This window comes from Ranitomeya variabilis, chromosome 4 (assembly GCF_051348905.1).
Source record: "Ranitomeya variabilis isolate aRanVar5 chromosome 4, aRanVar5.hap1, whole genome shotgun sequence".
NCBI classification, from domain to species: Eukaryota; Metazoa; Chordata; class Amphibia; order Anura; family Dendrobatidae; genus Ranitomeya; species Ranitomeya variabilis.
Genome location: NC_135235.1, coordinates 609,156,167 through 609,168,982, shown reverse-complemented (window position 1 = coordinate 609,168,982; position 12,816 = coordinate 609,156,167). Strand labels below are relative to the sequence as shown.

The window sequence follows — 12,816 nt, the reverse complement described above, 5'->3', positions numbered from 1 at the left end:
AGCACTTCACAGACATCGGCACTGTCCCCATTGGGGCTCACAATCTAAATTCACTTTCAGTATGTCCTAGTGTGTTAGAACGCCAGAAAACCCAGAAGAAACCCACGCAAATGCCTTGGTGGGATTTGAACCCAGGGCAGAGTAACAGTGCTAACCAATGAGCCACAGAAAAGTATCAAACATGGCCACTTCTACATTGAGCTCTATAGAAAGTGCAGGGAATACTATACTGGGGCATCTGGGCTCAACTTCTTCTATGTCTGTGGTTTGGCATTGATATTGGTGTCATTTTCAGCTTCTTTATTAGAAACAGTCATCAAGGTTGTCGCCAGACTGAACCAAAACTCAACATGTAACATCTTTTCTGAGCTAAAATTTTGTCATTGAAAAGTTAGATTTTCCTATATGGTTACTAGAATAGGGTGACATGCCTGGGAAGATTTCAGTCTCCACAGTTGTGAATGAATGCAGCTCTGGAGTATAACACAGACTGAAATTAAGGATAAGTAATGTGAAGCATTTAAAATGTCTGCTCCACTTAACAGGAAATCCAGTCATACATAATTGAAATTACTGTACTTACTCTTTTCCTTTGTCTCTTCCTTTATCGATGATGGTGTTGGTGAGAGCTCCTAACACTATTAAATAGTCTCTGTCGTGATCTGGTAAAACGACATAGCGTGTTTCCTGTGAAAGTTAAGGTTTATAATTAGAAACCTGGTAATGATCAGGATGAAATACATACTAAGCTTACAACCTAATTTAGCTACACAGGCATTCATTAAGAAGTTCCTCTGGGGCGGAGCATGTGGAAAAGCACAAAAGGAGACTCTGTGGCCCTAGACTAGATATAATACAGAGATGAATATGACAAAAAAAACATGGTAATATTAACAACCTAAGTTTAAATAATAAATATATAATATAGCACTATACCATGTTACCAATAATAGGACTCAAAGCCTATCACCAGTTATCACATAGAACCCCAAAGAAACGATGATCAAAAGGCCATATTACGTTTTAAAAGTCACAAAGTTTATTAAGAGCTAAAATGACAAGCATATAGACATGGTGCACAAAAAGGGGCAAAAACATACCCACTACATACCATCACCCATACAGGTGCACAGTCACGGGATTTGTATGGCAATCAAATGAAAAGTATATATATGTATACTACCAGGGTACGTCCAGGGGTGGATACAGATAACAACCAAAATAACTACACATTACTGAAGTAATACTATCACCCCGGATAAACGCTGGATATATTACATTTTACCCCACACTCGATATCCAGCTAAGCTGGAGAGCCCCATAATATATTGCAATTTGCCCGGTAAATACCTATGGAAGGTGCGGTGGAGGTATCACCAATACCCGTGGTGCCACGTGCGCCCCGACGCGCGTTTCGGTCTCCTTTGTTCCAGCATAGTGGAGGGGATTTTTTGAAATCCCGTGTCCACTATGCGTGGAAACACGCACGCGGCGGCCCTGCGACTCCGGACATGCTGCGCGTCTTTTCAGATCGCAGCATGTCCGTGTTCCTTGCGGCGACGCTGCATTGCCGCAAGAAATAACACAGGGCCCTATGCGAGGGGTGCGATGATCCCGGATGTGTACAATGAACACATCCGGCATCATCGCGTCCCAGAAGGGGGCGGGGCTTAGCGCCGAGCGGCTTTGCCACTCCGGCGATACCGCCGGCCATCCTGATCGTGGACACGTACCCTTAAATGGTTTTAATTGTGTGTTTCGCTTTGCCTTTTTGTATCATTGTATCTAATAAAATTTATTGAAGGTTGATCCCATTAGTCTGCATATATTTTTCTCTTTCCTTTGTTTAGTACTTACCTATATGCATATGGTTGATCCCTTATTTGATATTTTATGTGGTGCCCGCTATTTCCTTTTGTTTACTTTGAGCATCTGAAGATTGAAGACAAGTGGCGAGAATCTGAGCACAATCGGGAAATCCAAATGTTACAGATGCTGGGACAGTTTCTGAGTGGCATCTCCTCCAGTGCTCAGATGGGCGGGCACAGCCGTGTCAGCAGCCCCATGCGAGGCAATGTGCGGACGTATGGGAACTCAGTGCACTTTACTACTGCTTCACCATTTTCTCCTCCAATAGTTCCAGAGAGATCGTTCTCTCTGTGTCCCACACGGCCAGCCAAGGACATGGAGAATATCTTCCAGCTGGTCAGAAATGTCATACCCCCACTTGCATTTAGAAAGCACAAAGGTCAAGATGGAAAGATTGGCATCGTTGGAGGCTGTCAAGAATATACCGGTTCTCTGTACTTTGCAACAATTTCAGCACTTAAAGTGGGTGCAGATTTGTCCCAGGTATTTTGTACCAAAGATGCAGCGACTGTGATAAAGTCCTACAGTCCAGAGCTGATTGTACATCCAGTTCTTGATCATTCCAATGCATTGCATGAGATAGAAAGATGGCTTCCAAGACTACACACTTTAGTAATAGGACTGGGTTGGGAAGAAATGATTCCATACTGGACACCGCAAAGGGTATTATTGAAAAAGCCAAGGCGAAAGGTATTCCTCTGGTTATAGATGCAGATGGACTTTGGCTGATTGCAAATCAACCTTCTGTTATTCAAGGCTAACAGAGGGTTGTCCTCACCCCAAACTTCATGGAGTTCAGTCGGCTGTATGAAGCGGTGCTCACTGAGCCAGTGGATAGTAGTGATCAGAATGGAAGTGTACTCAAGCTCAGCCAAGCAATGGGCAATATTACTATTGTTCAGAAAGGAGAGTGGGATCTAATCTCAGACGGGGTTAAAGTTTTAGTGTGCAATCATGAAGGTAGCAGCAGCCCTGCGGAGGACAGGGTGATCTCTTAGCTGGTTCTCTTGGCGTCTTGGTGAACTGGGCATTTCTTGCTGGAGCAGAAAAAATAATTGTTCAGAATCCTTTTGTGATTGGCAGCATTCGGAGCCTGTTCTCTTACAAGGCAGTGCAATCATCTAGCGTTTCAGTAATACGGCCGTTCCATGACCACCCATGACTGACATGATTTCGGAAGTTGGGACAGCTTTTAACAAGCTCTTTGAAACCTGATCTGATTGTTCTGAGCAAGTGACTGCTATATGCATAGGACTGGCACTGGAATGCACAAAAGACACTTGTTCCTATGCAGTAGCCATAGGGAAACTATGCAACACTGTATTTTCCTGCAAGTAGGAACTCCTATTGAAGACTCCGGATTTTTGTTTAACCCTTTACCAAAAAGAGAGCACTGAATTTGAGGCAGAAGATGAACAGTCACAAAATGTCAGGAAGAAAATCCAATCACCTCTGAACATTATTAGAATATACAGTTATATATGGGTGCTCTGATAATGAATTTCATGGAAAGAAATGAAAGGCAGTAGAGGGGTTGTCCGAGATGTTGGCGTTGGTGGCCTGTCCTTGGGGTAGGGTATTGGTGTCTGATCAGTTTGGGCTCAACATCTGTGTCGGTGGGCATCAGAACTGCACAGCTCCGTTAACTATATAGTGGCCTCAGCTGGATAGTGGGCAGATGTGCAGTACCTGGTCCTCACCACTGTGCAGTTGAAGAAGTTGTGTTCTACAGGTCCGCAACTGAGCACTTCCGTCTGTCATTGGGAACAGCTGATCGGTGTTGGTACCAGGTCTCGCACCCCCACCCATCAGACGTTGATGGCCTGTCCTGGGGACGGGCCATCAATGTTGAGTTTCCGGACTAGATCTTTAATTGTCAATGATCACTGCCCAGAGACTCCCACTTGCCCATGGTGATAAGTGCCTGCAATTAGGTTTCGTTTGTCTCCACTTTGTAATGAGTATTTTGAAATGTTGTCAGAGCTTCTAATGCATTGTTCTAAATACATATAGTTTGTATGCAATTATAGAAAATCTTTACAGGAGAGTAAGATAACATATCCTGTGAAAAGCTCTGTTGTCTTTAAATTTGGTGATTTTTACTTATGTAAAAGACCTAAAGTTCTAGGTTACAGTTGTTTAAAATGAAAGTAAAATAGATAGTCTGTCACTTTTGGAAAAAAAACAAAAAACCCCTAAACATTATTTTACATTGAATGACAAGTAAACCACAATATTTGCCAAGTGGCTCCAGGAAGATCTGAAGTGACACTCTCTCCAAATTAGTGATGAGCGTGGACAAATTGGTCCATATGACAAGCTCTCATTCTGTGATCGGAATTTTCAGACATATGTCTTGAATATTCTGGTCACACACGCTATACCACTTCTAGTTATGCACACAAATGAGGCCCATAGTCACATTTAAAGGTATAACTTGAAGCATTGTCCCCACAAATGTGTCTGATCATGATTGGGCAGCTGGGTTGGCTGTTACCGCAACGTCTATGGAGCGCCCCCAGACGCAGGGCCGCGGGGTACTCGGTACCAGGCCTCTCTGTCTCAGTTCTGGGGTTGTCACGGTGGCTAGACCCGGTCCGTGACCCTGCTAAGGGGCATCCAATGAAAGGTGTAGGTGGTGGTGTGTGGTGCAGGTCGCGATGAATAACGAGGACACAGGGTTGCAGTCTCTTTACCTCTTTACTGAAGGCTTCAAGATCCTCAATCCAGAGTACGGTTAACAGGGCTGTCTGAGACCGGCCGGTCCGATGGCACCTCCAGAGTTCCCTTTGCAGGTGGAAATCTGTGCCTTCCTTCTAGCGCCTGTGTGTTGTAGTACTTCCCTGCTGAGCACCACGGGATAGTCCTCACAACTGTTGTGTCTGTTTCTGATGTTCTTTCCCACAACTTATGTCTGTTCTGATGTTCTTCTCCGTCCCCCAGATGATATGGCTAGGACGCACCCGTATGACGGGTAGGCCTGGAGTTCTTCCGGGACCCTAGTGACGCCCCTCTCCCACAGTTGCCCCCTATGTCTGCTTAGGTGATTTAGGTGAGACAGCCAACCTATAATTAACTGTCCTGCCGTTGGTTTGAAGTAATGCTTGGAGCCCAATACTTCCTCAGCGTTCTGTCCACCGGCTACGCGCCTCAGTAGGATGTCGCCTCGATCTTACAGCACGACTCCTACTGGTGTTATCTCCTTTTTGCTTTGATCTCGTTTCTCACTCTCCACAATAAACCTCGCTTCTTGTCCTTTCCGATGTAGTGCAGGCGCGGTTCCTTAACGTTCTGTCCTTTTCGCTAGGCCTCTATCAGGAAAAAGCAACCCACAGGACTGCACAAAAGAACGCACATCCCGTGACAAGGAAGGCCACCAAAAGGACCTAGCAACCAAATCTCTGGTAGCAAAAATCCCAGGATGACCGGCCAACACAGAACAATGGACCTCAGAAATTACCTTACTTGTCCATCTATCAGGAACAAACAGCTTCCCCACAGGACAGCGATCAGGTTTATCAGCCTGAAATTCCTGAAGCGCCCGCCGCAAATCAGGGGAGATGGCAGACAGAATCACCCCTTCCCTAAGAATGCCAACCGGCTCAAGGACTCCAGGAGTATTAGGCAAAAAACTCCTAGAGAGGGCATCTGCCTTAACATTCTTAGATCCTGGAAGATATGAGACCACAAAATCAAAACGGGAGAAAAACAGGGACCACCGAGCCTGTCTAGGGTTCAGCCACTTGGCCGACTCGAGGTAAATCAGATTCTTATGATCGGTCAAGACCACAATGCGGTGCTTGGCTCCCTCAAGCCAATATCGCCACTCCTCAAATGCCCACTTCATAGCCAACAACTCCCGATTGCCGACATCATAATTGCGTTCCGCAGGCAAAAACTTTCGGGAAAAGAAGGCACATGGCTTCATCAAGGAACCATCAGAATTCCTCTGTGACAAAACGGCCCCTGCCCAAATCTCAGAAGCGTCAACCTCAACCTGAAAAGGAAGAGAAACATCCGGCTGACGCAAGACAGGGGCAGAAGTAAATTGGCGTTTAAGCTCCTGAAAGGCCTCAACAGCCTCAGAGGACCAATTAGTCACATCAGCGCCTTTCTTCGTCAAATCAGTCAGGGGTTTAACCACACTAGAGAAGTTGGCAATGAAACGGCGATAAAAATTGGCAAAGCCCAAAAATTTCTGAAGTCTCTTCACAGATGTGGGTTGAATCCAGTCATAAATGGCTTGGACCTTAACAGGATCCATTTCTATAGATGAAGGAGAAAAAATAAACCTCAAAAAAGAGACCTTCTGAACTCCAAATAGGCACTTAGACCCCTTCACAAATAGAGCATTATCACGAAGGATCTGTAATACCATCCTGACCTGCTTCACATGAGACTCCCAATCATTGGAAATAATCAAAATATCTTCCAAATACACAATCAAGAATTTATCAAGATAATTGCTGAAAATATTATGCATAAAAGACTGAAATACAGAAGGAGCATTAGAAAGCTCGAAAGGCATCACCAGGTATTCAAAATGGCTTTCGGGCGTATTAAATGCAGTTTTCCATTCGTCACCCTGTTTAATACGAAAAAGATTATATGCCCCTCGAAGGTCAATCTTGGTAAACCAACTAGCCCCCTTAATCCTAGCAAACAAATCAGAGAGCAAAGGTAAAGGGTATTGGAATTTGACCGTGATTTTATTAAGAAGGCGATAATCAATACAGGGTCTCAAGGAGCCATCCTTCTTGGCAACAAAAAAGAATCCCGCTCCCAATGGTGATGAAGACGGCCGAATATGCCCCTACTCTAAAGACTCCTTGACATAGCTCCGCATAGCGGCATGCTCTGGCACAGACAGATTGAAAAGTCGGCCCTTAGGGAACTTACAGCCAGGAATCAAGTCAATAGCACAATCACAGTCCCTATGTGGAGGAAGGGAACTGGACTTGGGCTCATCGAATACATCCTGGAAATCTGACAAAAATTCAGGAACATCAGAAGAGGGGGAAGAGGAAATTGACATCAAAGGAACGTCACTATGTACCCCTTGAACAACCCCAACTAGTCACAGACATAGATTTCCAATCCAGCACAGGATTGTGCATCTGTAACCATGGAAAACCCAGTACAACAACATCATGTAAATTATGCAACACCAGAAAACGGCAATCTTCCTGATGTGCTGGAGCCATGCACATAGTCAGCTGAGTCCAATACTGAGGTTTATTCTTGGCCAACGGTGTAGCATCAATACCCCTCAAGGGAATAGGACTCTGCAAAGGCTGCAAAGAAAAGCCACAGCGCCTGGCGAATTCTAAGTCCATTAAATTCAGAGCAGCGCCTGAATCCACAAATGCCATGACAGAAAAAGATGACAATGAGCAAATCAGGGTCACAGACAGGAGAAACTTAGGCTGTACAGTACTAATGGTAACAGATCTAGCAACCCTCTTAATACGCTTAGGGCAATCAGAAATAGCATGAGCAGAATCACCACAGTAAAAACACAGCCCATTCTGACGTCTGTATCCCCTCTGTTCCGCTCTAGTCAAAATCCTATCACATTGCATAGGCTCAGGTCTCTGCTCAGAGGACGCTGACATATGGTGCACCACTTTGCGTTCGCGCAGGCGCCGATCAATCTGAATGGCCAGAGACATAGATTCGCTCAAACCAACAGGCGTAACATCCTTAAGGGCTTCAGAAAGACCCTTTCTGAAAATTGCTGCCAAAGCATCCTCATTCCATTTAGCGAGCACAGACCATTTTCTAAATTTCTGGCAGTATAATTCTGCCGCTTCCTGACCCTGACACAGGGCCAAAAGTGTTTTCTCAGCATGCTCTACAGAGTTAGGTTCGTCATACAATAATCCGAGCGATTGAAAAAATGCATCTACATTAAGCAATGCCGGATCCCCTGACTCAAGGGAGAATGCCCAGTCCTGAGGGTCACCACGCAGCAGAGAAATAACTATTTTAACTTGCTGAATGGGGTCACCAGAGGAACGGGGTTTCAGAGCAAAAAACAATTTGCAGTTATTTTTAAAGTTCAAAAACTTAGATCTATCCCCGTAAAACAAATCCGGAGTAGGAATTCTAGGCTCTAAGGCCGGAGTCTGAACAACATAATCTTGAATACTCTGTACTCTTGCAGCAAGCTGATCCACACGAGAAAACAACCCCTGAACATCCATGCTCGCATCCAAATCCTGAATCACCCAGAGATTAAGAGGAAGGAAAAAGACAAAACAGACTAAAGAAAAAAAATGGCTCAGAACTCTTTTTCTTTTCCTTCTTTTGAGATGCATTCAGCTCATTTTTGGCCAGTTGTACTGTTATGGTCTGGTGATGTAGGAGTGACATGCGACTAGCTCTGAGCAGGTGGTAACTATACAGACCGCAGTTCCTGATCTTAACACAGACACTAGCAGTAGCCGTGGGATGTTCCTGTCACTCCCTGGACACCTTGTCACAGCCGGAGAACTAGCTACCCCTAAAGGTAGAAACAGGAAAGCTATCTTGCCTCAGAGAAAATCCCCAAAGGATAGGACAGCCCCCCACAAATAATGACTGTGAGAGGAGAAGGAAATGATATACGTAGTATGAAACAAGATTTAGCAAAGGAGGCCACTTCTAGCTAGATAGAATTAGTACAGGACAGAACACTGTGCGGTCAGTAATAAAAACTAGAAAAAGTCCACCGCAGAGAAATGCAAAAATCTCCACACCCAACTAAAGGTGTGGAGGGCAAACTCTGCTGCCCAGAGCTTCCAGCTTAGCTGAATAGGTTCATACTGATAAGCTGGACAAATGAGCAAAACATAGAAAGTGCTGAACAACAAAGTCCACAACAAGTGAACTGCAAAAAGACAAACAAGGACTTAGCTTTGCTGAACTGGTCAGAGTGTCAGGGAAATCCAAAGAGCCGTGACTCCAGGCTGGAACAATTGACAACTGGCATTGAATGAGGGAACAGGCAGACTAATATAACCGAGCCAGAAAGACAATCAGTGAAAACAGGTGCTGAAGCTAAATCCCAGAAGCAGCCATACCACTCGAAACCACAGGAGGGAGCCCAAGAACAGAATTCACAAAAATGCCACTTACAACCACCGGAGGGAGCCCAAGAGCGGAATTCACAACACTGTCTATCTGCCCAGGCCTACTGCCTCTTTTCTTAGCACAGGACTTCTGAGCCATCTCTCTATGGCTCCTAGGAGGACTCACCCACTAACCCCTATGGGTTCACTTCCTGTCCTCAATTTCTAGCAACATTATCTAACATTTTCTATAACTAACTAACTGGCTACATATAACTTGTTATGTAAAACATTATTCACTTTCTCTTAAAGCAACATTGTATATTAAGTGCAACTGGTGAACATTCCCTTTAAGAGGGAACCAAGTCTCTTTGAGGTAGTGCAACTGCTCAAGTTGCAAGTCCGTGTGGGGCAGGAACTCCAGTACTGTTTCCAGGAACAGTTTCTTCGCAAAGAGTTCTTTTTCTTATAAAACCAGTAGAGGGCACCCTTAATAGGGTGCGAACTATTTACATCACAGTTTGTGAACCATTCACCGTCCATGAACCATTCACCGTCCATGATTCGGTAGTCTTTTCAAAATTAAGGGGGTGTAACGGAGCAAAAGGAAAACAAAAGCAAAAATAAAAAGTAATAGGGGTCCCGGGTAAACAAAGGGACCCCTTTAAGAACAACCCTGGTCGGGTACTAGCAGCAGGAGAAAAACACAGAAGACGAACAGTTAACTATTTACAGTTTGTAGAACTTTAGGGCTTCAGGCTGACTGATTAGGAGACGGTCTCCTTCTGGGCCTTACCTGGCAAGTGGCCCTCTGTGGTTTGGGAAAGCCCAATCCCCGACCAGGCAACAGTGGCGCCCCCTCCTGGGCTACCCGTCTCGGCCGAGAACAGGCCCGACCCACAGGCACACGGTGGGTCGGGACATTCTGGTGGTCCGCAGCGGAGGATCCGGCTATCTTTTCCGCAGTGGGTTCGACCTCCGGAGTCCCAGCAGCAACCTGGAGAGTGGCACACCGCTGAACGCCCCGGGCCATCCAGCCGGCCTCCCTCCGCCACCGGGTATAGGTCACAGCATCTCCAGGTTCCAAGTCACGGTCCTCATCATACTTTCCACCACAAGGCTCCACTTCCTCCCGGTCAACGCAGACCTGCAGCGGCTCTCCAATCTCTTGGATAACTCCCCTTCCTTCCCGGGAGTTGAAGAAAACCACTACACCCCAGTGCGACGGTGGGACCTCTGTAGCACCTGTCAGGTCGACCTGGGCCGCAGGGGTCTATTCCTCCACGCTGTCATCAAGCGCCACAGGTGTTCTGCCGCCGGCAGGATTCTCAGGCCCTGCGTCTGCAGCTCACGCTCTGCCGCGGTCGGGATGGATAGAGCGGGGGACACTGGAGACAGGCAGATCTCCACAGGCTGGCCCAACCGGGAGATCACACTTCTTCAGCCTCCCGGCAGCGTGCTAACCACCGGGCCTCAGCTGCAGCCACCCACTCCTCAGACAGTTGCCAGTTGAGTCTTCCCAGCGGTGACTCCATGAGGGCCAGTCCCTGCAGCGATGGCGAATCCGGGACTGTTATGGGTGATGCAGCATCGTGCTGGGTTGGGTCGTCCCCATGCGGTGCTTCCGACGTCGCCATCTTTGCCTCCTTCTCGGTGTCTCCTTCCCGCGCTCTCTTTCGGGGGCGGTCCCGTCTCCATTGTCCCCACCCTCCATAGAGGATGAGAAGGCGGACCTCAGCCGCTGACGGACTCGTCCTCAGGATGCAGTAATAATTTTCCGCGCTCTTCAGCTTGTTCACGCCCACTTCCACGCCCTTCTTCTTCTCCTGCGCTCCTCTTAGCGCTGCAATGGCGGCGGTTTTGGCAGGAGCTTCTGGCGGCAAGTGGCAATCCACAGTCTTTGCAATAAGTCACAGTCCAAGCACAATAAATCACAGTTCCAAGGCACACATGACCTGACTCTGCAGGCTTAAGTAGATCCTGTTCGTGACGCCAAGTTTGGAGCGCCCCCAGACGCAGGGCCGCGGGGTACTCGGTACCAGGCCTCTCTGTCTCAGTTCTGGGGTTGTCACGGTGGCTAGACCTGGTCCGTGACCCTGCTAAGGGGCCTCCAATGAAAGGTGTAGGTGGTGGTGCGTGGTGCAGGTCGCGATGCATAACGAGGACACAGGGTTGCAGTCTCTTTACGTTGAAGGCTTCAAGATCCTCAATCCAGAGTACGGTTAACAGGGCTGTCTGAGACCGGCCGGTCCGATGGCACCTCCAGAGTTCCCTTTGCAGGTGGAAATCTGTGCCTTCCTTCTAGTGCCTGTGTGTTGTAGTACTTCCCTGCTGAGCACCACGGGATAGTCCTCACAACTGTTGTGTCTGTTTCTGATGTTCTTTCCCACAACTTATGTCTGTTCTGATGTTCTTCTCCGTCCCCCAGATGATATGGCTAGGACGCACCCGTATGACGGGTAGGCCTGAAGTTCTTCCGGGACCCTAGTGACGCCCCTCTCCCACAGTTGCCCCCTATGTCTGCTTAGGTGATTTAGGTGAGACAGCCAACCTATAATTAACTGTCCTGCCGTTGGTTTGAAGTAATGCTTGGAGCCCAATACTTCCACGGTGTTCCGGCCACCGGCTACGCGCCTCAGTAGGATGTTGCCTCGATCATCAGACGTACCATCACTCCCCTTAGCGGCGGAGCATCAGTACTGCCACGCCCAGGACTCTGGGGCGCTGCATCTGCATAACCTAAAGTTCCGTCCCTGCTTACAATTCTTTACTAGTACTACTCCATTAGTGGCTCCCCAGGACTATTTTATATATTGATAGATTGGATTATTCTGACCCCGGCGATACCAAATACGTGTATTTTATATATTTTTTTAATTGTTTTATTTTGAGTTTGGCAAATGAGGGGTGATTTAAACTTTTATATATTTTTTAAATATTTTAAAAAACATTATTGTTTACTTTCTACTAGCTTCAATAGTTTCCATGGGAGACTAGAAGCTGCAATCTCCTGATCGCTTGTGTTACACACACAGCAGAGCTTCAGCCCTGCTATGTGTAGCGGAAATGCTCACTTGCTATGAGCATAATTATAAAACACCATATTCCTCACCTGTCCAACAACAATCTCAACTCAACTCAACTACATCTGGATTGCATGATTGAGCAGTGGCATGATGCAACCTCTCAGCTGTGAATCCAGGAGACACTGAGCTCAGCCTGAGAACTCAGATACGGTGCCGAGCTCTGGTCGCTCAGATTCTCTTGGATTCACGGATAAGCCGTCAAATCATGCCTCTGCTCCGCCATGCAATCCAGATGTAGTCGGGTTGGCCTCTTCATTTCCACTATGCGTGAATGTGAACCTGCGGATCACCCACGGACACTGACATGCGGTGTCTTTCAGGACCGCGGCATGTCAATTTCTCTCCGCAACAGAAATTAAAACAATAGAATGTATTTAATGCTGAAAATCCACACGGTTCAGTGAACACATGTGGATTTACCTGCATTGAATAGAAGGCAGCGCTTTGGACAAAGCAAAAATATGCTGCATTCAAAGTGCTACTACAACCAGATCTTGGGCACATAGTCTTAGGGTGACTCTTTTAGTGTGTTGCTAAGATGCCTATTGTCAAACTACAGCTAACAATGCTAACCAGTGTGTATATCTTACAGGTGTTCTAGGAACTGCCTTGAATCCACTTTTGCCATATAAAATTAACGAGTTCATCAATGTGTTTGTAGAGAAAGAAAGAAACGAAGTTCGATTGCCAACGTCCTTCTCAAAACCTTTTGTAATGGCGCCATTCATCCTGCAAGATAAGCCAATAAATAGAAGATGAGAAAGGCATCATTTATGGTCTCCTTGATGCATTTTTTTTACATGAAGCTA

General features: G+C 46.5%; 1 protein-coding gene and 1 pseudogene across 1 annotated transcript in view; one reads left to right on the top strand and one right to left on the bottom strand.

Moving 5' to 3' along the window:
• Positions 1 to 12,816, bottom strand: part of LOC143766020 (alpha-N-acetylgalactosaminide alpha-2,6-sialyltransferase 2-like) — a 143,433-nt gene that overhangs the window by 83,377 nt on the left and 47,240 nt on the right. The window contains exons 5-6 of the mRNA XM_077253350.1: positions 12,598 to 12,736; positions 584 to 687 (exon numbers count right to left, since the gene is read on the bottom strand). Coding sequence (XP_077109465.1) covers positions 584 to 687; positions 12,598 to 12,736 — 243 coding nt within the window. The remainder of the gene's footprint in view (positions 1 to 583; positions 688 to 12,597; positions 12,737 to 12,816) is intronic.
• On the top strand, positions 696 to 5,442 carry LOC143766022 (ATP-dependent (S)-NAD(P)H-hydrate dehydratase pseudogene; annotated as a pseudogene).